At 53.3% G+C, this 24,113-nt stretch overlaps 2 protein-coding genes across 2 annotated transcripts in view; both read right to left on the bottom strand.

Moving 5' to 3' along the window:
• Nucleotides 1-1,323: 1,323 nt before the first annotated feature.
• Nucleotides 1,324-19,961, bottom strand: disp1 (dispatched homolog 1 (Drosophila)). The gene is made up of 8 exons (XM_084700298.1): nt 19,727-19,961; nt 19,364-19,667; nt 8,551-8,580; nt 6,769-6,892; nt 6,545-6,672; nt 5,733-5,830; nt 5,476-5,573; nt 1,324-5,217 (listed from the first exon to the last, which is right to left on the bottom strand). Exons 1-8 carry the CDS (start codon nt 19,959-19,961, stop codon nt 1,630-1,632), a joined length of 4,605 nt encoding a protein of 1,534 aa, XP_084556424.1. The 3' UTR covers nt 1,324-1,629.
• Nucleotides 19,962-19,985: 24 nt separating this feature from the next.
• The window catches only part of LOC146287530 (cholesterol 24-hydroxylase-like), a 38,600-nt gene continuing 34,472 nt past the window's right edge, over nt 19,986-24,113 (bottom strand). Inside the window, exon 18 of the mRNA XM_084699299.1 lies at nt 19,986-20,005. The gene's annotated coding sequence lies outside the window, so the exon portion shown is untranslated. The remainder of the gene's footprint in view (nt 20,006-24,113) is intronic.

Raw genomic sequence — 24,113 nt, 5'->3', positions numbered from 1 at the left:
GAGGGGGAGAGGGGGATAGAGGGAGAGACAGGGAGAGAGGGAGAGACAGGGGGGAGAGAGGGAGAGACAGGGGGGAGAGACAGGGGATAGAGGGAGGGAGAGACAGGGGGATAGAGGGAGGGAGAGACGAGGGGGAGAAGGGAATAGAGGGAGGGAGAGAGGAGGGGGATAGAGGGAGGGAGAGACGAGGGGGATAGAGGGAGGGAGAGAGGGGGGAGAGACAGGGGGAGAGGGGGATAGAGGGAGGGAGAGACGAGGGGGATAGAGGGAGGGAGAGACAGGGGGAAAGAGGGATAGAGGGAGGGAGAGACGAGGGGGAGAGGGGGATAGAGGGAGGGAGAGACGAGGGGGAGAGGGGGATAGAGGGAGGGAGAGAAGGGGGAGAGGGGGATAAGAGAGACAGGGAGAGAGGGGAGAAAGGGAAGGAGAGAGGTCTAGCTCCACATCACCAGTTTCCTATAGCTCGTTTCACTTCCAATGTGTAAAAGTGATCACACCACTGTATATGTACCTCTAATAATAATAATACTCAATTGTGTTCAATTAGCAGTGATCCTGTGGCTGTGTGCATGATCTGGTCTATCAGAAACATGAGGAAGTATCCTTGACAAGGACACGCGCACACACACACAATGACACATCTTCTACTTAAGTTCTGCCCACACAAGTCAGTAAATGTGTGTCACTAGTTTCTCTCTGTGCCACCCTTCCCCCACCCCCTCCATTCACACACACACACACACACACACACACACACACACACACACACACACACACACACACACACGGAGATGTGAAGAGAGTGTGTGTGGGTGTGTAGCATTCCTGAGAGCAAGGCAGCAGACAACAGGCCCAGGGTAAACACAGGCACGTTTACTCAGGGACACCCTGGAAGGCTTCCTCTAGCCTCTCCTAGCTCTGAGACTCCAACTCAGGGACACCCTGGAAGGCTTCCTCTAGCCTCTCCTAGCTCTGAGACTCCAACTCAGGCTCACGAGTCTTACCCAGGAGCAGGACTTACACTGGGATCCATGTAGGATGAGGAGAAAGTGAGGGGAGGAGGAGAGGGTAGGAGAGAGGAGAGGGTAAGGGGAGAAGGGGGAGGAGGGGAGAGGCAGCCCTGAGAGACCTGTGGCCTGGTGCCAGACCGCAGAGCTAACACAGACGCCAGAACTGAGACAATGAAACAGGTGTAGCGTTCAGACCCTCTGACCACTCCCACTAGGTCCCTTTCAATGAATGAGTTTGTGTGAGTGTGTGTGTACATGTGTGTGCGTAGAAGTGTGTGTGTGTGTAATGGAAAAACAAAGCAGACTGTCTCAGCCGTGTTAAAATGACTTTATAATTATACAGCACATCTTTCATATGGGCTCTGAGGTGAGAGGCAACATGAAAAAACTAATGAATAGCACGCCTGAGACAGGTAATCCAGTACAGACAGCAGCACCTGGAGAAGAGGATGGGCGACAGGATGACTCAGGACACATGATGAGGCACTTGGGACAAAGACAGGTCTCTGATTCCTGACTGAGCAGGGATGAGGACGCACATGATGTCTTGATGTGGTCGGACGCTCTGTATATTCTTTCGATAAAACTTTCAATAAAATGTTTTTCGTTTTCTTTGCTGTCAGCACAAACTCTCAGTGGAGGGTTTGGAGTTGATTGCGAGAGCAGGCACGCTGGCTTCTGTTTTTGGCACGTTGCACTTGACTTTCAAAGTCCTGTTAAAACAGAAGAGTTTCTTAGAAGAGTTCGCCTTTTCCTTCCTGGGTTTCTGTTTCCACTTCCTGTTCACTCTGTTGTCCCGCACCGAGGTCACAGGGTTAGGCTCGTCCTGGCCGCCTGGTATCTGACAACAAGCCTCGCTCGGCACCACGGCGGACCCCTTGGTGTCCCCACTGAGCCGCGCCCCAGCTCCCCCGGCTGGGCAACTCTCCTCCCTGCCCGGGGAGCTGGGTCTGGCTGGGCAAGGCCCAGGGTGTGTGTGGGCTCCATGGGTGTGTGGAAGGGAGGAGCCGGGACAGGGGACCTGGGCGCCGGGGGGGCAGTAGGTGCATGGGCCTCCAGCCACGAGGCTCTCCTCCAGGATGGACGTGTCTGTGTCCCCAGCGGACCCCTGGGGCTGGGGGACCTGGAGGCGCGTGTGGTCGCAGTACTTCTGGAGGTAACAGCTGTGAGGAGGCCCTGGTCTGGGCACTCTAGTCTGGGGATGGAAGTGGGCTGGGGGGCAGTGGACGTAGTGCATGTGGCACTCCACGGGCCTGTAGACCGGGTCTGCCGCTGAGAGCGGCCCCTGGCCATGGCTGGCCGAGAGGGGGAACTGGGACGTGGGGCAGGGGTGATCTTGGGGGGCTCCTGAGGTGGCGGAGCAGGAAGTGGGTATCCAGGGCGTGGCCGAGGGCGGCGGTTTGTCACAGGTACAGGCGGGGGGGTGGGGGTACAGGGGACGGGGAGGGAGGTCTGAAGCCAGAGGGGCCAGTCCATTCTCCTGGCAGGGATCCCCTCCTCTACTCACCTCCTTGCCTGTGTACGGTGCGTGTGAGCAGGGGGCAGGGTGCGGGGCCAGTGCGTTGTACAGCTGGCTGCCGGCTTCCTGCTCCTCCGAGGCCTTCTCCTCGGCCCGGGAGGCCAGGGGCTCCAGCTCGTAGTGCTCCACATCTCCGCCCCGGCCGTCCAGGTGGTACTTCCCCGGGCCGGAGCTCTTGCGCTGGGGGGAGGGCGTGTTGGCGGTGCCCTGGGCGAAGGCCTGGCACCGGAGCCTCTTGGGGAGGGGGATCTGTCCGCAGGTGCCCTGGGGCCCCAGGCAGCGGCACATGCACTGGAAGAAGAAGGTGGCGAAGGCCCAGCTGATGCACATGATGAGCATCATGAAGGTGCCCAGCTGGGTGTACGCCAGCACGGTCGACGGCATCATCATCGCCCCGGCAACGAAGGTGGTGAGCGCTGCCATGGCGATGGCGGATCCCATGCGACTGAGCGAGAAGACGACCTTGCCCTCGCGGTCGGGCTCCGGGGCGAGGCGGTACGCCACGCCGTAGTGCACGGCAAAGTCCACCGACAGCCCCACGGCCACCGAGATGGTGACCGACTCCAGCACGTTGAGCTCCCAGCCCAGCAGCACCAGCGAGCCCACGGTGACGAAGATGGTCCCGGCGATGGAGAGGATGGCGTAGAGGCTGATGATGATGTTCCAGGTGGTCAGGAGCATCACGCTGAACGCCACCACCACCGACAGCGCCATGGCGATGAGCGTGCCGTTGGACAGGCTGTCTTGCAAGTCGTAGAACTCCAGGTTGCTGACGAACCAGCCGTGCCGCAGCCCCGCCGGCGCTCCCTTCAGCTCCTCTCGGATCCAGGTGTCCACCTCGCTGTAGAACTGATGCATCTTCTCGTAGGCCAGCGTGAAGAGGAAGGTGCTCTGGAACTCCAGCACGATGGAGCGGATGGTGTCGTTGATGTCAAAGCGTGGCCCGGGGGTCTTGCTGTCCAGGTGGTAGATGGTGCTGCGGTCCAGCTCCATGATGGCCCTCTTGATGCACAGCTGGAACACTTCCTGCTTGTAGGGGAAGGTGGACTGGCTGCAGCAGGGGTAGACGGACGCCTCCTCGCAGTCCTGGTTCTCCATCCACTGCTTGAAGGTCTCAATAAAGCAGCTGGTAAAGTCCTGCTCCTCGGACTGGAACACAAAGCTCTGGTTCCTCAGCTTCTGGCAGAAGTTCAGGATCCAGGTCTGCGAGGCGGGGCTGGCGATGTTGAAGCCGCCGTCCAGGACCAGCCTGCCTTTGTTCTTGGGGTTCAGAGGATCTCCGTTGTCCACGGGCGTCACGCCCCAGATGATGGTGATGGGCATGTGCAGATCTTCCCCGTGGTGGACTCTCTCGAACATGAAGAGCTTCTTGAACTCGGCATCGTAGCGCTCAAAGGGGTGCGAGGAGCTGAACACCTGGAACTCGGACAGCTCCAGCGAGGGCAGCTTCATCTTGGGGTCGACGCACACTACGTAGGCCCCTCCCACCGTGAAGGCCAGGAACCAGAAGAGCCACAGGTAGCGCAGCTTGATGACGATGCACGGCAGCACCTTCTCGAAGAAGATCCGCGAGGCTTCGGACATGCTGAACAGGCAGCTGCTGGCCCGCTGGCAGAGCCCGTACCATAGGGAGTGTGTGGTCAGCGCCCCCTGCTGGGGGGGCGGGGAGCAGGGGAACAGGCTGGGGATGTAGCGCTCGTGGAGAACCACCACGGCGGGCAGCCAGGTGACCATCAGGATGTAGTTGACCAGGATTGCGGTGCCGGCGTAGACGCCGAAACAGCGGATGGCGGTGATGTTGCTGACGTAGTTGGCGTAGAATGCGGCGGCCGTGGTGAAGCTGGTGACAAACATGGAGAGGGCGGCATGCTGGAGGGTAATGCTCACCGTCTCCGACAGCTCCTGGTTGGGCTTGTCGCATTTGGTGTAGTTCCAGATGTCGCAGAGGACGAAGGCGTCGTCCGCGCCGATCCCCACCAGGATGATGAGGGCCGTCAGGTTCATGAAGGGGAAGAACTCAAAGTCAAACACCATCCGGTACAGGAAGTAGGACACGATGAGGGAGCTGATGATGGCTATCATGGTCATGAAGGTGATAAAGACCGAGCGCGTGTACACGCACATGACCACCAGGACGATGACGATGGCGATGGCCGGATACACTGTGTCCGTCAGCAGGTAGTCCTGGAACAGCTCGTGTTTGATCCCAAACTCAATCCCTGTCACCGTGGTGACGCCATCCGAGGCGTTCCACTTCTCAAAGTTGTCCAAGTAGATCTTCATCATGGTCTCTCCCTTCTCCGTGGGAGAGAACAGCATGCTGTGCTTGAGGAGGGGGGGCGCGTACTCCACGGCCTTGGGGCTCAGGAAGTCCTTGTCGACCAGGAAGTGGAGGATCTGGTATACGGCGTTGAACTTGGTGCACTTCCTGGGCACGTTGGCACATTTGAGCTGGTCCTTCCTGCGAGTGGTGGCGTCCCAGCAGTCCGGGCCCAGCGTGGCGTTGTGGTAGAACTTGGAACAGGAGCGCAGGATCTTCAGGGTGTGGGAAACGTCGCGCTCCGTGATCTTCTGGCACGAGGACTTGTTGGTGAGGACGGCCACGTAGTTCCCCAGTGTCCAGCTGGGGCAGCAGGACGCATCGCTCGTGCGCTGGCACAGGCTCCAGTACTGGGGGTGGGAGCGCACCTGGGAGGAGGGGGGGCAGGTCAGGTGAACTCATTAACTCATTATCCCTCATCATCATCATCATCATCATTCTTCTCAATACATTTTATTAGATTATATTCAGGCTGCTGCTGTAAATCACAAACTGTTCTTAATTCACCTGCCTGGTAAAATATGAATCAACCAATCAAGACAATAATGACAAGTAATTATACATTCCTAATTGACTTAAAACAAATCATTAGAGACTACTAGTGTAAATGATGCTGGAATCCCTACCCGTGTGTTGTCCAGATGGCACATTGACTTGATGGCTTGTATGTTCCACAGATTCTTCCCCTCCGTGGAGCTGAACACCAGCCTGGAATACCTGTCACCTGCACACAGGGAATACATAAACACAGTGAAGAATACCTGTCACCTGCACACAGGGAATACATAAACACAGTGAGGAAGTTGGAGAGGACAGGGGGGGGGGGGGGAGAAAGAGAGGGAAGAGGAGGAGAGGAGGGAAGAGGAGGAGAGGGGGCTTGTACCTGGAACGTCACAGAAGAAGCTGTCTTTGCTGAAGTCCCACTCTGCCTGTCTTTTATCTCGGTCAAAGTGGTCCTCTGCCCAGCGGTCCTCCTGGTGACTGGAACCACCATGAGCAGGAATATATATACACATATATACTATTAATACATATATATACACATACATATAGATACTGATTTAAGTTAGTCTGCTCAAGGCACAAATTATCACTGGAAATGTGTATGCTAAAATCAAGGAGCCTGCAAATGGTTCCCAATCAGAAGAGTAATGACTAATGACTATGAGTAATCATTGTATTATCGTTATGATGATAACCAGACCAGAGAAACAGATCTCAGGGAGGGAGGAGGAGGAAAGGAGGGGTGGGAGTGAGGAGGAAGGGAGGAGGGATGGGAGTGAGGAGGAAGGGAGGAGGGATGGGAGTGAGGAGGAAGGGAGGAGGGATGGGAGTGAGGAGGAAGGGAGGAGGGATGGGAGTGAGGAGGAAGGGAGGAGGGATGGGAGTGAGGAGGAAGGGAGGAGGGAGAGACGATAAGGAGGAGTACAGACAGGTCTTCAGAGGAAGCACATCCTCTTCCAGAGACAGGAAGCTGGTTTTTGTCAGAGGCCCAATCACAGAGGGCGTGGCCAGGGCGGTGACTCCCTCCGCCCGCTCCGAGTAACCATACACACATCCCTCAACAGGGACTGGATAAGGCTTGGTCTGCTTGTCAGAGACTGTGCGAGAGAGTGTGTGTGTGTGTGTGTGTGTGTGTGTGCGAGAGAGTGTGTGAGAGAGTGTGTGTGTGTGCGAGAGAGTGTGTGTGCTCACCTCTTGGCCTGCTCGTCAGCGTATTTGAAGGGGTAGTTGGCCAGGGTGGCCTTGTAGCCAGTGTTCTTCACCATGTTGTTCCATGTGACCAGACGCTGGCCAATGGCAGTGCCTCTGGGCTCGAACCCCTAGACAACACACACACACACACACACACATGAATCATTTTTCACAACAGACACACACACACACTCTCACACACACAGGAAGGTGGACATTCTCACCAGTAAGGGGTCAGAAAAGTCTGGCAGATCTGGGACCAGAACCCCCACCAGGGCACACACCACGATCAGCACCGTGCACACCCCCAGCACCACCACCGGCCAATCAGCTATCAGCTCTGCATAGCTGGGGAGGGAGGGAGGACAAGACACTGGTCAATCACACTGTCAATCAATCAAATCTACTGCTATAAGCCTGTACATTCAGTAACAATAAGTAATACAGTACACTAACTATAAATAATGATGAATTTATTAGAGCTGACCCAGGAAAGTAGGGGGGGGGGTTAGTGTATAGTTACTGTGATATAAATGTATAAAGTGTTACTGAGGATAGTGCTTAAAAACTCTCTTGACTAGAAACAACAGCTAGGCCTGTTAGCATGCTGTTAGCATGTAGCATCCCCAGGTGCTGGTTGGGGTGTTGATCTACTGAGGCCCCCGTTGCCATGGTTATTCTCCTGCTGGGGCTTGAGATGACACAAACACGTTCGAGCAGCAGAGAGGATTGTGGGAGTTTGGGGAGGGAGACATTCTCCACATTGGTAACTATGGTGACTCAGTGGAGAGGAGTGACTCATCTGCTGATGTCTGACAGACATGAGGAGGAGGAGGAGGAGGAGGAAGAGGGGGAAGAGAAAGGGGAGGAGGAGGAAGAGGGGGAAGAGGAGGAGGAGGAGGAGGAGGAAGGGGAGGAGGAGGAAGAGGAGGAGGAAGGGGAGGAGGAGGAAGAGGGGGAAGAGGAAGAGGAGGAGGAAGGGGAGGAGGAGGAGGAGGAAGAGGAGGAGGAAGAGGAGGAGGAAGAGGGGGAGGAGGAGGAAGAGGGGGAGGAGGAAGAGGAAGGGGAGGGGGAGGAAGAGGAGGAGGAAGAGGAGGAAGAGGAAGGGGAGGAGGAAGAAGAGGAGGAAGAGGAGGAGGAGGAGGAGGAAGAGGAGGAGAAAGAGGAGGGGGAGGAAGAGGAGGAGGGGGAGGAAGAGGGGGAGGAGGAAGAGGAGGGGGAGGAAGAAGAGGAGGAGGGGGAAGAGGAGGAGGAGGAAGAGGAGGGGGAGGAGGAAGAGGAGGAGGAGGAGGAGGGGGAAGAGGAGGAAGAGGAGGAGGAGGAGGAGGGGGAAGAGGAGGAGGAGGAGGGGGAGGAGGAGGAAGAGGGGGAAGAGGAGGAGGAGGGGGAAGAGGAGGAGGAGGAAGAGGAGGAGGAAGAGGAGGAGGAGGAGGAGGAGGAAGAGGAGGAGGAGGAGGAAGAGGAGGAGGAGGGGGAAGAGGAGGAGGGGGAGGAGGAGGGGGAAGAGGAGGAGGAGGAAGAGGAGGAGGAAGAGGAGGAGGAGGGGGAAGAGGAGGAGGAGGAAGAGGAGGAGGAGGGGGAGGAGGAGGGGGAGGAGGAAGAGGAGGAGGAGGAGGAGCGGGAAGAGGAGGAGGAGGAAGAGGAGGAGGAGGGGGAAGAGGAGGAGGAGGGGGAGGAGTAGGAGGAAGAGGAGGAGGAAGAGGAAGAGGAGGAGGAAGAGGAGGAGGAAGAGGAGGAGGAGGAAGAGGAGGGGGATGAAGAGGAGGAGGATGAAGAGGAAGAGGAGGATGAAGAAGAGGAGGAAGGAGAGGAGGAGGAAGAGGAAGAGGAAGAGGAAGAGGAGGAGGAGGAGGACGAGGAGGAGGAGGAGGAGGGGGAGGAGGTAGGGGAGGAGGATGAAGAGGAAGAGGAGGAGGAGGAAGAGGAGGAAGGAGAGGAGGAGGAAGAGGAGGAGGAGGAGGAGGGGAGAGTATACACACACACAGATAATGATAGTACGATCTTACCTTTTGGGAAAGCGGAAAGGCCTTGCAGGGCTGAAAAACAGAAATAAATCAATCAGGTTTACATTTACAAGTCAAAACCAGAGATTGGACCCCATCCCGTATCTGTGGGTAACCATGTGAGAGGAGAACATGTTTTTTCATGAAATCTTTCTTTCCTTTCTTCGTAAGTGGTTGTAAAAGCACACCATACACAACCATCTATAACCATCACCACATAGAACCATCACCACATAGAACCATCACCACATAGAACCATCTAGAACAACCCCATCCACCTGCTGGAGTCTGGAGAAATACATGAGTATCTCCAGTTACATGCAGTTACATCAGTCTGATAACTCGCTCCTATCTGCAGAAGCCACACCAACGAAGCTGTTTAAGGCTAGGCACCAAACAACACGGAAGTCAGGAAAGCCAAACAGGAAGTGAGCTCAAAGGCCCCCTCTACCACAGCCAATCGGGATGGGCCTGTGATTGGAGCAATATACCAGAGGGGGGCCAAAAGGTCATCTGTGCCCCCTCCCACTCCCCCTTAAAAGGGAATCCGTGGAATGCCGTAATTAGAGGTTGCCACGGCAACGAAAGGCGCACACGAACAGAACCTATGGGACTGGAATGCTGATCTCTCAGACCATGTTGACCAGATGTTGGTCGGCCGTGAGTCTTAAAACAATGTGTGTACACAGAGACGCACGGCAGGGCTCATTAACACACCCAGAGACATCAGCAGTCCTGCTTTAAAACAGTCATAAACATGAACCTGAGATTCACCTTTTTATATTCGTTTGGCTCCAGCGCACCAACACTGACTGATGGAAAACACATTGGGTCGTTATTTCTCTCCCTCTGTCTCTCTTCCTTTAACCACGTATCGGAAGCCAAGGAAAAACTCTGTAAATTGATTGATGTCTGTTTTCTGTTGCATTTCCTTGTAAGGGGCGCAAGTGGAGGAATTTTGCTCGGAGACACGGTCCAACGGACTGGATTAACGACACGTCTAGATTATCTCTCACGTCAGAACAGAAGAACCCATCATGTCTGCTTGCAGTGTTCTAGTATGACATGATATTGAATAAATGCTGCTCAATCAGACAGAAGGTGACTTGCGAAGCACTCCCGGCTGGGTTCAGTGCAAAATATCTGGGGAGAAAAAGGGAAAACGCGGGTACTCGTCACAGTTTAGGTTTTCCTCGACAGCTAAAAGCCGTTGTGAAATAACGGTTTTCACAGCGCAATGGTGCCGTTATTGCGTTGTGTCGCGTTGGGCCTTAAAGCTGAAATAGGTCCGCACTTTCAGAAACATCTGTTTTTATATTACGCAAAAGCTGACAAACAATTGGATGTTTCCACGTCATCCTGCCTGGACCTAGGCCACTGTACTTCACAAACCAAAACTGTTTTCTGGTGAAACCATTATTGTCTACCAGAGAATGTGTACCAAATAGCCTACATGACTAAAAGTACACAAATACATACACAAGTCGTCTTTGTTTCCAGCTTGAGCTGGTCTGTCAGTAGCAGGGTAGGACGATGAAACAGTAATGTCCTTGAAGGAGGCAGACTGGGGGAGGAGGGCCAGAAGGCTCTGAGTGTGCAGAGATCTGGGGGAGGGGAGGAGGAGGGAGGGGAGGAGGAGGGAGGGCTTGTGAGCTGTGTTGACTGATGATCACACAACTTCTAAATACAGCAGAACGACAACCAACAGAGTTGCCCTCCCTCCCTCCCTCCCTCCCTCCCTCCCTCCCTCCCTCCCTCCCTCCCTCCCTCCCTCCCTCCCTCCCTCCCTCCCTCCCTCCCTCCCTCCCTCCCTCCCTCCCTCCCTCCCTCCCTCCCTCCCTCCCTCCCTCCCTCCCTCCCTCCCTCCCTCCACAGCTACAAGTGTCTGTTAGCTGTTATTCTGCTGGCTGTGGGGAGTCCCTGGATCTCTGGGTTAATGAGCAGAGGAACGGGCCAGCACACGCCTTGGTCTCACTGGAGGAGAGGGGGAAGAAAGGGGAGGGGGGAGGTCAGGGGTCAACGCCGGGGGGAAACTGCTAACAGACGCAGAGATATTCCTGGAATAAGGCGTTGGGAGTCGAGGCAGGAGCAATTACTGTCATCCCCGTCTGAACCCCTCCTGTGAGGCAGCCTCGCCAGGAACACTGCACACAATCAGACACTCAGCCGAGCACACAGACCCTCTGACTGGAGCAATCTGCTCAATCAGACCAGACCAAAGCCCCAGACTCAGGCCAAGGCCCCAGACTCAGACCATGGCTCTAGACCATAGATGAGGCCCCAGTCCATGAAAATCTACAGGATATCACTTCTTACAAGCTTGTGATGTCGCATAATAAAACAGACTGGAGCCTCATTTACTAACATTGCGACCGCAGCTTTATCTGCGCCTTTGCCCAAACGCAAATAGCGGACGGTGTATTTCCGCATTTTGCGTGGTATTTATCAAACCAGATCCTCGTCGGGCAATCAGCACCCATTAGTGTTAATTAGCGCACTGTTAAAAGACGGGAAAAATTGCCTGCATGTTACTGCCACCATGGGTGATTCGAGGAGGAAAAAAAAAAGTTCAGCAAACAGAAGCTAGAAATATACACACCCACTTTCCCTTATACCTCCCAGCAGCGGTAATCTGCGTTTTTACTCAAGTGCGCTGCCTTTGTAAATACGGTTTTATGTCTTTAACCGCTATTTGGGTCTCTTAAAGATCCGCTTTAACAGGGAGTAGAGAGGACCAGTCCAAACTTAGACAAGATAAGCTCATACCATAGCTAACTCTGTCTGCATGGGCATACTCTGAGCAGGTGTGTGTGAGAGAGAGAGAGAGAGAGAGAGAGAGAGAGAGAGAGAGAGAGAGAGAGAGAGAGAGGAGGGGGGAGAGAGAGGGTGGTGTGAGAGAGGGGGTGTGTGAGAGAGAGAGAGAGAGGGGGGGGGGGGTATGGACAGCTACATCCTCCTGTTGGTCCAGACCCTGAGCTGCCATCTCCACATTCCTGCTGGTGAAAAACGACGGCGGGCAGATTCCACACACACAGGTCGCATTTCAACACTGCAGCCGATAGTTACAAGCTGTCCCGGAGATGTCTTTATTATGAGATGGCCCTCTCCCTCTCCCAGCCTGCAGCAGGCAGCTGAACCCTGCCTGGCGAGAGAGGAGCTGCACTGTGGGCAGTGCTGGGATGGCAGGGGGATCATCTCTGTCAGTGAGGGGCTGGACTGTGGGCAGTGCTGGGATGGCAGGGGGATCATCTCTGTCAGTGAGGGGCTGGACTGTGGGCAGTGCTGGGATGGCAGGGGGATCATCTCTGTCAGTGAGGGGCTGGACTGTGGGCAGTGCTGGGATGGCAGGGGGATCATCTCTGTCAGTGAGGGGCTGGACTGTGGGCAGTGCTGGGATGGCAGGGGGATCATCTCTGTCAGTTATACCGGATCTGGGGGGGGGGGGGGGGGTCTACACCTATGTGTATTTATATATAAAATAAAAAGTTTTATGGAGTAATAGTTACTACATGAAGCTGTCTAGCCATCCAGTCAGCCAACCATCCAGCCAGTCAGCCATCCAGCCAGCCATCCAGCCAGCCAGCCAGCCAGCCAGCCAGCAAGCCATCCAGCCAGCCAGCCAGCCAGCCAGCCATCCAGCCAGCCAGCCAGCCAGCAAGCCATCCATCCAGCCAGCCAGCCAGCCAGCCAACCAACCAACCAACCATCCATCCATCCATCCAACCATCCAGTCAGCCAGCCATTCAGCCAACCAACCAGCCATCCAACCATCCAGTCAGCCAGCCAGCCAGCCAGCCAGCCAGCCAGCCAGCCTGCTCCTGGCCAGCTGCAGCCCTTGCAGCTTGACAGAGGAAGAACCTGATGTGAAGTTATGACAGCGTGCTGCTCAGCCCAGCTTTGATCCTGCGCTCCAGGAGAGAGAGGCTTTCATCTGCTTCATGAGCTCAGCTACAGCACGGCCAGCCACTAGTCACTGTTTGGCTCCTCACCTCACGTTCTCTCCTCTACCTCTCTCCTCCCCCCCCCTCTTCCCTCCTTCCCCCTCTCAAAGTACTCATGAAACCAGGGAACCTCACCTGTTGATATGTTTGCAGTTTAACAAGGTGTAACTCAGATCATTAAGTTAGTTTTCTACTGTAAAAGTGTGTGTAGAATCAACACCAGCTTCTTCCAGTGCAGTTTAAGAGGCTCAGGTTGCCACCTTCTCTTTCAAATCAACTGACAGAGCAGCCATGTCCTCTGGGGCCTAATCCTCAACTTTACAACTAGCAGGAGTCAGCGTCTCTCTCTCTCTATGCATCTCTCTCTCTATGCATCTTTCTCTCTCTCTCTCCCTCTCTCCCTCTCTCCCTCTCTCCCTCCCTCCCTCCCTCCCTCCCTCCCTCCCTCCCTCCCTCCCTCCCTCCCTCCCTCCCTCCCTCCCTCTCTCCCTCTCTCCCTCTCTCTCTCTCTCTCTCTCTCTCTCTCTCTCTCTCTCTCTCTCTCTCTCTCTATGCATCTCTCTGCAACTCTCTCTCTCTCTCTCTCTCTCTGCAACTCTCTCCCTCTCCCTCTCCAGGAGTCAGCGTCTCGCTACCTCTATATGCATCTCTCTGCAACTCTCTCTCCCTTTCCCTCTCTCTATATATCTCTCTGCAACTCTTTCTCCCTTTCCCTCTTTTTGTCTCTCTACACCTCTCTCTCCAACACCCTGCTCAAAGGGTCAAGCCCAGCCCAGCTCCAGTCAGGACACAGTGGGTGTTGCACATTTGTTATTCTTGATAAAGCACAAATCTTCATCAAACTGACCCTGAGATCCAGCCCCCGGGGTGACCAGGCCGGCTGGCGTGGTCATGTGACCAGGCCGGCTGGCGTGGTCATGTGACCAGGCCGGCGTGGTCATGTGACCAGGCCCGCTGGCGTGGTCGTGTGACAACGCAGCCCAAGCAAAACATTCCACCCTTAAAGATCTGGATAAATGATCAGATCATGATGAAAGTTGAACGTATCTGAACCCATCTGTAGTTAGTCACATGGCGTGTTGTGTTCAACTCCAGGGGAGCCATGGGAACCACCTGCCTCTCCTTCCAAAGAGAGAAAAAAGAAAATCCAACTTGTCAGATTCAAAGCAGCGTGCAATAATAAGAGTGGACCTTTCTTTAGAAGCGGGGGAGAGGAGAGGAGGAATGCCTGCTATCTGAGGATCCATTGAAACCAATCCAAACCTGCGGCGGTCTAAACCAACAGGAATGCAAAGGCAGGAGAGGGAGGCGAGGCAGGAGAGGCAGGGGCCTGAGTCTGGACTCTAAGCGAGAGGTGTGTGAGGAGGGCAGGTTTCCACGCTGCCCTGAGCCCTAACCCCTGAGGGTCCTGTGAGGTTGGGGAACCGTGCTGTCTCTGCCCCAGGGTGGCACATGGTCTGGGTCCTTGTTCTGGGTCTGGGCCTGGGCCTGGGTCCTTGTTCTGGGTCTGGGTCCTTGTTCTGGGTCTGGGCCTGGGCCTGGGTCCTGGGTCCTTGTTCTGGGTCTGGGTCCTTGTTCTGGGTCTGGGTCCTTGTTCTGGGTCTGGGCCTGGGTCTGGGGCCTGGGTCCTTGTTCTGGGTCTAGGGCCTGGGTCCTTCTTCTGGGTCTAGGGCCTGGGTCTGGGGCCTGGGTCTGGGCTCCTTCTTCTGGGTCTGGGCCTGGGCCTGGGTCTGGGGCCTGGGTCCTTCTTCTGGGTCTAGGGCCTGGGTCTGGGGCCTGGCTCCTTCTTCTGGGTCTGGGCCTGGGCCTGGGCCTGGGCCTGGGTCTGGGCCTGGGTCTGGGTCTGGGTCTGGGTCTGGGGCCTGGGTCCTTCTTCTGGGTCTAGGGCCTGGGTCTGGGGCCTGGGTCTGGGTCTGGGCCTGGGTCTGGGGCCTGGGTCCTTCTTCTGGGTCTAGGGCCTGGGTCTGGGGCCTGGGTCTGGGGCCTGGTTCCTTCTTCTGGGTCTGGGCCTGGGTCTGGGTCTGGGGCCTGGGTCCTTGTTCTGGGTCTAGGGCCTGGGTCTGGGGCCTGGGTCTGGGGCCTGGTTCCTTCTTCTGGGTCTGGGCCTGGGTCTGGGCCTGGGTCTGGGGCCTGGGTCCTTGTTCTGGGTCTGGGCCTGGGTCTGGGTCTGGGCCTGGGTCTGGGGCCTGGGTCCTTGTTCTGGGTCTAGGGTGGGTCTGACCCATGCTGTCACCTGCTCAGTTACATACATACATACATACATACATACATACATACATACATACATACATACATACATACTTACATACTTACATACTTACATACATACATACATACATACATACATACTTACATACATGTCTCTACCAGATTGAGGCAGGAGCACAGAGAGAGATACCAGACAGAGGCAGGAACACAGAGAGAGATCTGTCCTCAGCCTTTTACCACACATCGTTCAGAGGTTTAGCCTCTTCACTGTTCTGAGAGTCAAATATTTGGACTGAACCACCCAAATGTTCTGTTATCGCATCATTTAAAAAAAAATGTTGGTGAAAAAGAGAACAAGAGAGTGAAAATCTGCAGTTAAAACCGCAGAGAGCTAATGTTACATGGGATCATGAGGGTGTGTGACCATATTGTGTGTATGTCTACCAGTTTTGGGGGAAGTTACTCAAAAAAGTAATATATTAGTTATTACTTATTATTGTTCAGTAAGAGTAGTGTGATTAAGCTACATTATTACTTTCTGTACACACAGTAATATTATTACTTAGTGAGTTTGACTTTGTAAAAAATGTGCAAGTACATAGGCTACAGATGCAAAATTGTGTTTCTTTAAAGAAGAACATTCATTTCAAACAATCTTAAACATCAAAAAAGCTTCGCCATAGCAGATCGCCATCTTTCAAGGTTAAAGTGGATTTTTTGCTAGCTAGCTTCCATCTTTGTTTCTCTGTGGACACTATCGAGGTGTTTTTTAAATTTTGAAGTGCTGCTTTTGCAATAGATAGTATTTTGTTGGGGCGCAGTTTGCAATTCACTTCAATGTTTTTTCCTATATCTTCAATGAAAGCGAAATAGTGTGAATATTTCCACCCAAAAAATGTAACACGTACTGCGGCCATGATTGCTGTTGTGTTTTCCTGCAGCGTGAATCAAAGGCAAACAGTAGGCTAGCCTAAGGCGCCCAGGAAGTGTCGTTTAGGCAACAATCTGTATTTATAAGGCTATTTTAGTCCTTTGTTGAATTCATGCAGTAACTTGGACAATTTATGCAACTCAATGTCAAAAACTAACGCATTATATTACTTTGTTACTCACTTAAGTAATAATATTATGTAACGGGTTATATTACATAACGCGTTACCCCCAACACTGATGTCTACATATTCTGTATATATGCGTGGGTATGGTCATGCGTGTGTGTGTCTAAGGGGAGTGTAACAGCCGAGAAGGCGAGAGCTGCGATCATGCCAGTAATCCCTGCCCTAATCTCCAGGATCACAGCCTTGCGGGGATCAAAACTGATATTTGACACAATCTTGTCTGACTTAGTTCCTTCAAATTACCAGGGCATTAACCCCACCTCACCCCACCTCCCCCCCCCCCCCCCAACTCCCCCCATCTCCCCCACATCCAGTAGCTCGGATACAGTGGCACTGCAGTCACCATGCCAACCAACCCCCTTCCAGGAGAAGGGAGGAGAGGAGAGGGGAGGAAAGGAGAGGGGAGGAGAGGGGAGGAAAGTAGAGGAGAGGCTAGGAGAGGGGAGGGGAGGGGAGGGGAGGGGAGGGGAGGGGAGGGGAGGGGAGGAGAGGGTAGGAGAGGAGAGGAGAGTGGAGGAGAGTAGAGGAGAAAGGGGAAGAAAGTAGAGGAGAGTGTGTGTGTGTGTGAGGAGAGGGGAGGAAAGTAGAGGAGAGTGTGTGTGTGTGTGAGGAGAGGGGAGGAAAGTAGAGGAGAGGGGAGGAAAGTAGAGGAGAGGGGAGGAAAGTAGAGTAGAGGGGAGGAAATTAGAGGAGAGGGGAGGAAAGTAGAGGAGGGGAGGAAAGTAGAGGAGGGGAGGAGAGGGTAGGAGAGGGGAGGAAAGGGGAAACAGAATCTTGGTCTTGGTTCTGACAAGAGACGTATGTCTGACAGAGTTGATCCTCCCTTTTATCTGTCCATCTGGGGCTGTCCAGACACACAATACCAGCAGGAGGCCAGGGGGCTGGGATGGAGGCCAGGGAGAGGCCAGAGGGCTGGGATGGAGGCCAGGGAGAGGCCAGGGGGCTGGGATGGAGGCCAGGGAGAGGCCAGGGGGCTGGGAGAAAGGCCAGGGAGAGGCCAGGGGGCTGGGAGAAAGGCCAGGGAGAGGCCAGGGGGCTGGGAGAGAGGCCAGAAAGAGGCCAGGGTTAGGGTCAGACTCAGAGCTGGAGTACACGGTCTGTAATTGAAACCTGTCATCGGTGAACAAGAGCGACCTGTTTACTAAACAAGAGAGCGTTCTACAGGAGAGCCCACATCTGCTCCTTGTTCCCACCAGGAGGAGGAGGAGGAGGAGGAGGGGGGAGAGGAGCGGAGGAGGGGAGGAGGGGGGGATCTCTGATCTAATGGGTGCAATGCTATCCAGCTCTCTCTCCTCTCCTCTATCCAACCAGCTACAGAGAGACTCTAGGTAACGTGCCTGTCTGTGTGTGTGTCTGTGTGTGTTGGCAGTGTACCCTTCAGATCTGGCTACACAGATCTCTCCCCCCACACTCACAGGGCTGGAGTTGTGGGGCTTCTGGATGGGATGTACATGGAACATTTCCATGTGAAGAACATCAGCAAAAATATCCAGATCGACCACAGTGCAACCCCTCTCAACCAGGAGGACGGACTGACTTCCAGGAAGTAAGTCCCACCGCAAACATTTCTTTTTTTTTATCCTCTCTTCCTGCTCACTGAATCCCTGTGGAGATCCTAAACACAGGATGATGAGAGGATTTAACGGGTCCAGTTTCGGATGAGCAGCAGTGGTGGGCCCACAGAACAGTCTTGCTAAATATGACTCGCTTGAAAAAACTGTTTGCTGACAAATGAGTTCAATCCTGCCGTCCCAGTTTACTGGAGAACACGTGTGTGTGTTTGTGTGTATGTGTGTGCATATGTATTTGTGTGTAAGTGTTTGTATGTGAGAGAGAGAGAGAAACACCTCAATGTGGTTTTATTAAAGGGCTCCAGCTATCAGTTCATGTGTTTTTGGACCAACATCCTTGGAGCCACAGAACACTGCTGCCACTCAGACAGAAGAGCTGTCTCAGGCTGGAGGCTGGAACCTGCATACATGTAGGAATTTGGCCCTGAGTATTGAAACCCTCCCACCCACCCACCCACCCACCCACACAGCCAGCCAGCCAGCCAGCCAACAGCAGAGATGATCTTGTCTGTCTGGCAGGCTTGTCTCCATGTTGATAATGTCTGTATTGTGTTTGCCCAGGAAGAGGACAGAGCGGCCATCAAACCCTCACCACCTCTCACAGGAGCGGGGGAGAGGCCAGGGGGGGAAGAGGCCAGGGGGAGGAGAGGCCAGGGGAGGAGAGGCCAGGGGGAGGAGAGGCCAGGGGGAGGAGAGGCCAGGGGGAGGAGAGGCCAGGGGGAGGAGAGGCCAGGGGGAGGAGAGGCCAGGGGGAGGAGAGGCCAGGGGGAGGAGAGGCCAGGGGGAGGAGAGGCCAGGGGGAGGAGAGGCCAGGGGGAGGAGAGGCCAGGGGGAGGAGAGGCCAGGGGGAGGAGAGGCCAGGGGGAGGAGAGGCCAGGGGGAGGAGAGGCCAGGGGGAGGAGAGGCCAGGGGGAGGAGAGGCCAGGGGGAGGAGAGGCCAGGGGGAGGAGAGGCCAGGGGGGAAGAGGCCAGGGGGAGGAGAGGCCAGGGGGAGGAGAGGCCAGGGGGAGGAGAGGCCAGGGGGAAGGTAAGAGCATGGATGGGGCTTACAAGGTTCTATCCTTTATGAACCTGTGACTTTTTGATCTGCCATCAAATGCTCTACCACTGAGCTATACCCATCCCCATGCTCTACCACTGAGCTATACCCATCCCCATGCTCTACCACTGAGCTATACCCATCCCCATGCTCTACCACTGAGCTATACCCATCCCCATGCTCTACCACTGAGCTATACCCATCCCCATGCTCTACCACTGAGCTATACCCATCCCCATGCTCTACCACTGAGCTATACCCATCCCCATGCTCTACCACTGAGCTATACCCATCCCCATGTTCTACCACTGAGCTATACCCATCCCCATGCTCTACCACTGAGCTATACCCATCCCCATGCTCTACCACTGAGCTATACCCATCCCCATGCTCTACCACTGAGCTATACCCATCCCCATGCTCTACCACTGAGCTATACCCATCCCCATGTTCTACCACTGAGCTATACCCATCCCCATGCTCTACCACTGAGCTATAAAAATCCCCTAAATGCATCAGGGATCGTGTAGCAACACGTATGCCAATGAAGAGAGCCTTGTTATAAAACTACTGTAGCCAGTAAACATAGACATGCGTTCACAATGTGCTACATGTCTTGAACAGAAGGTTGGTATCATCTAGAGCAGCTCAGCCCCGGGCCAGGGTGAGGGCTGGGGGAGGGGTGTGTGTGTGTGTGTGTGTGTGTGTGTGTATGAAAGGGGCTCTGTTGGAGCAGCAGGTGAACTAGCCTCTGTCTGGAGAGGGGCAGACTGCAGGGACCAGCTCTCTCAACGACACACACACAGACACACACACAGGGTTATATACATCATACACACATACAGAGACGTATACAGACAGACTGGTAGACAGACAGGTAGAGACAGACAGACAGGCAGGCAGACAGGTTAAGGGACAGAGATCAGTAAACTGTGTTACCTGATCCCAGCGGCGCCGTGGTTCTGCAGGTGCTCCTGCCACTGGTGCTGGAGACACAGCGAGGGGGGCGGAGTCGCCTGCACACAACAGGCACAGGGGGAGGGGCCAGGGTGGAGGGCGGGGCCAGGTGGTCCAGGAGTGGAGCCAAGGGGTCCGGGGGCGTGGCCGTGGCTCTGGAAGACGAGACTCTCCTGCTGGTTGCTGTGGCAGCAGAGAGGGGGGTGGAAGGGGCAGTGGTGACGGCAGGGGGGAGGGAGAGGAGGGGGAGGGGAGGAGGAGGAAGGGGGAGGAGCTTGGCAAGCCTCTGAGAGTCAGAGAGGTGGGGGGCGGGCGTGGAGGAGGAGGCAGGAGGCCGGAGGGAACCGTTGGGTTTGACCCTTCCGTTCTGGCTCCCTCGAGCCCGGCAGAGGCGCTCTCTGGCTGGGTTGGACGCCGGCGGCTCCTGGGTCCAGGAGCTGCAGGGGGCCTCACCCTCCTCCTCACCCCCAACTGGCAGGCCTCTACTGGGGGCGTCGGGGCTGGGGGAGGCTCTCGGGGGGTGGGGGAGCCCTCCATTGCTGAGGGTCAGGGGGTCGCCGCTGGGGTCGCTCAGGGCCATGGTCGTCTCCCGGCAACAAGCCTAGCGCCGAGTTGGCCACTCCTCTGAGAGGGAGAGAGAGATAGAGAGCGGGAGAGAGACATTTTAGCTCAGCCATATTGACATTTAGTTGAACATTGACTCTATTCACAGAGCTGGTAGCTGGGCTGGGAGAGAGGAGCGAGGGAGAAATCTGACTCCACTTAGAGGGAGAGGTGAGAGGGAGGAGGAAGACGTCATTACACTGAGTGAAAATCAGCTTCTCACAGAATGCTTCAGGTGGAGCCATAGTTATACCTGAGAAGTTCTACCTAAGACAGTTACAGTAGCTAACCCCTTTCACCTTAATCTTGTCAGAAGGCTCGCTGAGGGATCTAGACCAGCGCCAGGGGAGGCTGGCTAGGGTCTTGCCACAATATGCTCAACATGATTCAAAAGCGGTGCATTGTGTTTCAAAGGTAATGGAGGGGTGTGTGTGTGTGTATGTGTGTGTGTGGGGGGGGGGGTGATGTTGGCACGGCGCCCGTCCCTCACCCCCCCCCCCACACCCTAGAACACATCTGTCCAGGTGTGAAGGCAGCTGGATGAGTAATACTTCACCTGGAGACTGCCCTGTATCCAACTCAGACACAATCACACATCCTCAACTTTTACACAGGGTGGAGGGTGTGTGTGACAGTGTGTGTGTGATAGTGTGTGTGTGTGTGTGTGTGACAGTGTGTGTGTGACAGTGTGTGTGTGTGTGACAGTGTGTGTGTGTGACAGTGTGAGTGTGTGACAGTGTACGTGACTGTGTGTGTGACAGGTGGGTTCTGGGATGCGTCAACATGATTGGGGGGGAAACATGAGAAAGACAGCTAGGATCAGGGCCGAGAGTGTGTGTGTGTGTGTGTGTGTGTGTGTGTGTGTGTGTGTGTGTGTGTGTGTGTGTGTGTGTGTGTGTACATGAGAATGTGTGTGAGTGCGTGGCGCCGTGTGAAGGGGATAGACAGACCACTGTGGAAAGAATTCCTCAGTATATCACAATGGACAAGGTCCAAAAAACAGTAATTCGAGGGCCAATAAACTGACAAGCTTACTTAAATGTTGACTTTTATCTTAAGATTCAAATGTAAAAAGTAAAGCTATGCACATCTATCTGTCTATCTATTGGTATTCACCGTTGCTCCTTGGGCCATAAGAATTCTGTGAAAGGTTATGTGTGTGTGTGTGTGTGTGTATCTGAGTGTGTGTGTGTGGTGGGTGGGTGTGTGTGTATCTGTAAGTGTGTGTGTGCTCTGACCATGAGCCTTTACAAGTAGGTGAGACTTTTAGGGCATCTGCTCCAACACAAGAACCCTTCAGACAGACATCCCCAACACTGTCTCACCAACTGATGAGGCCGGCTGAGAGGGACTGGAGTTTGGAGAAATGGATCATCTGTCTGCACCCCTCCTCTCTCTCTTTTATGTCAAGTTGGTGATTATGGGGTAAGGCCCTTGGAAACTAGCAGGTACACGACAGAAGGTGAGCTACGCCTGCCCTTTAATTAAAGCTAATAGATCGTAATTATGAGGACTCTGTCAAGACGTTTAATAACTGTCGAGTGCCGACTAATAACAGAATTTCTGCTGTCAGTCGCCGAAGCTGAAACGAACGCCTTTGAGAAATGACTCACTGGATTGTCTAAAACGTTCAAAATCCTTCACGAGTTATTTGAGGGCCTACTGACAAGTCTGACATCGCCGGCCTCATTTTCACAGCTGGGGTTTGACATACCAACACGACGCACTTTAGCCCGGGGCTGTGCTGTTTTAAGCTAAAACGGGTACATGACCGAGTCCGTCGCTCTAATTGTCTGTTCCTCGCGCCGTGAACACGCGCTTCCAGCTGAGATAGAGAAAGGCATCACACGCAACTTTTCCTTACATACGGAAGTACATTAACGAACAATAACAATTTACAAAAACATCCGTGAAATTATTATTTTATCATCCTTAAAACTAAAGAGTTATAATTGTTAAGTAAGTTATGAATATAATTTGCATACTATCTTCGCATTTAAAAAAAATAATTGGGAGAAAATATTCCCATTCCACAAAATGTAGGCTATACATTTTAAACACTTCTACAACTGTGCAAACACTATATTCACTCCAGGCCAGGGAAGAACAGCCAACTTTGATAAAAACGAATGGATGATGTAAAATCGGCCAAAAGGTAGGCTAATCAAATAAAATTGTAAGAATTAGGGTCATCCCATTTCCAAAAAACATTTTCTTTTAGCGGGGCTTCCTGTTGATAATCCGTAAAAACGGAGAAGCAGTTTTTGTCACATCAAATCACTAATCTGAATTCTCAGTTTTGCAAAGCAGGGAGCCAAAAATCCCATTAGTCCACAACACAGTTACAGCTTGATTTACCTAGATTTCAAAAGATCAAGGATCTACAGTTGCCGAAGAAAAAAAAAGTAGCCTACGGACAAAAACTCTCACAGGTTTAAAAAATACTTACCGGTTTGTTGAATACTGATAGTCTTGCTTTAAGCAGTTGCCGCGTTTACCCACAACATAGATGTACCGTAAACGGTTTCCGTTTAGAATATCCACAACAAAATTACTCCGAAACGGAGCAACAGGTCGCGACAATCGCAGGTCGTTTTTCACGGGGAACGGACGGCGAGAATGATAAACACATGCGCCGTGTCTCGGGCTCAGGAAGGCGGTGGGCTGGAACTGCGCACGAGCTCAGCGATAGGACGGTCCCGGTGCTCCAAGCCTCTCTGATTTAACCCGCTCGCTGCCTGTATCTAGTTCACAACAGCTGGACGAGGGTCCGCTTACAGCTCAACCAGTCTCCACGTTTATTAGGGCACAGCCTCTTGTACAAGACCAAGCTCAAACTCGCTTAGACGAAGGAGCCTACAGGTCACCTCTGCGTTCTTGCTTTGGTGGGATTCACAATGCATGCTAGCTAAATATGTGTTAATAGCTAGAGAATGTAATTATTTACACTGTAAAAACGCTTTATATGTAGTCAGTAGTTAAAACTCTTAAACTGCAACTACAAAATCAACAACGATGCAATCATGAAATCACAAAAATGACTGCTCGCTACACAAGGATCAATGAGGAGTTATGCTTTGGACTTACTCCAACAGCCATAACCAGTATGTCCCCCGCCCATGTCATGCCTGCATGTTCTAGTCCAAATTAAAGATTACAGTCCAGATGTATTAAACAGCTTTAGTTGCTGTAACCTCTTATAATACTCTCTCGAGCTTGAGAACTTCCCACCCTGCTCTACAAACCCCTTGAAATAACTTTGGGTTTAGCGGTCTCATTCGGAGCTCAAAGCGGACCTTTCCCATGCGGATAAAACTCAACCCAACCAACTGTTTAGCCACACAGTTAGACGTTTATGATTATAATTACATCTACATGAAGCGATTAAGAAAACGTGATAAAAAGAAATAAAATACGGAAAGCGGGCAAGGGACGAGACCGGGGGAAGGAAGAAACACAATTAAAAAACTGGAGAAATCTTCCTCGTTTTGGCTTCATCGTTTTGCGATCTGTTCTGGAAGTAGGTGGACGGTTTCCGCCGCACTTAGCACAATCAGCGGGGGAGACGCCTTATGACGGTGCATGATGGGAAGACGGAGGACCCTATACCTGGCTTTAATTTGAGCTGTCGGCCAGCATCAGGACACGGCTCATATACTATAATAATCTGCAGTGGTGGGGCTGGCTCCAGGAAGGGAGATGGTTAATGGCTATTTAGCGTGTCCAGCACAGGTAAACTGCTAGAATTAATTCCATGGAACCAATGTACGTTTGGCTAATAGTTAAGGTATGTTATGGTACTGTACCAGTGAGAGAGAGTTAATAGTTAAGGTATGTTATGGTACTGTAACAGTGAGAGAGAGTTAATAGTTAAGGTGTGTTATGGTACTGTAACAGTGAGAGAGAGTTAATAGTTTAGGTGTGTTATGGTACTGTAACAGTGAGAGAGAGTTAATAGTTTAGGTGTGTTATGGTACTGTAACAGTGAGAGAGAGTTAATAGTTTAGGTGTGTTATGGTACTGTAACAGTGAGAGAGAGTTAATAGTTTAGGTGTGTTATGGTACTGTAACAGTGAGAGAGAGTTAATAGTTAAGGGTGATCTGATGTGAGGAGGCTGAACCGAGGCTA

This window comes from Hypomesus nipponensis, chromosome 6 (genome assembly GCF_054491055.1).
Source record: "Hypomesus nipponensis isolate SF chromosome 6, ASM5449105v1, whole genome shotgun sequence".
Lineage (NCBI taxonomy): Eukaryota > Metazoa > Chordata > Actinopteri > Osmeriformes > Osmeridae > Hypomesus > Hypomesus nipponensis.
This window is presented reverse-complemented; position numbering and strand designations above follow the sequence as displayed.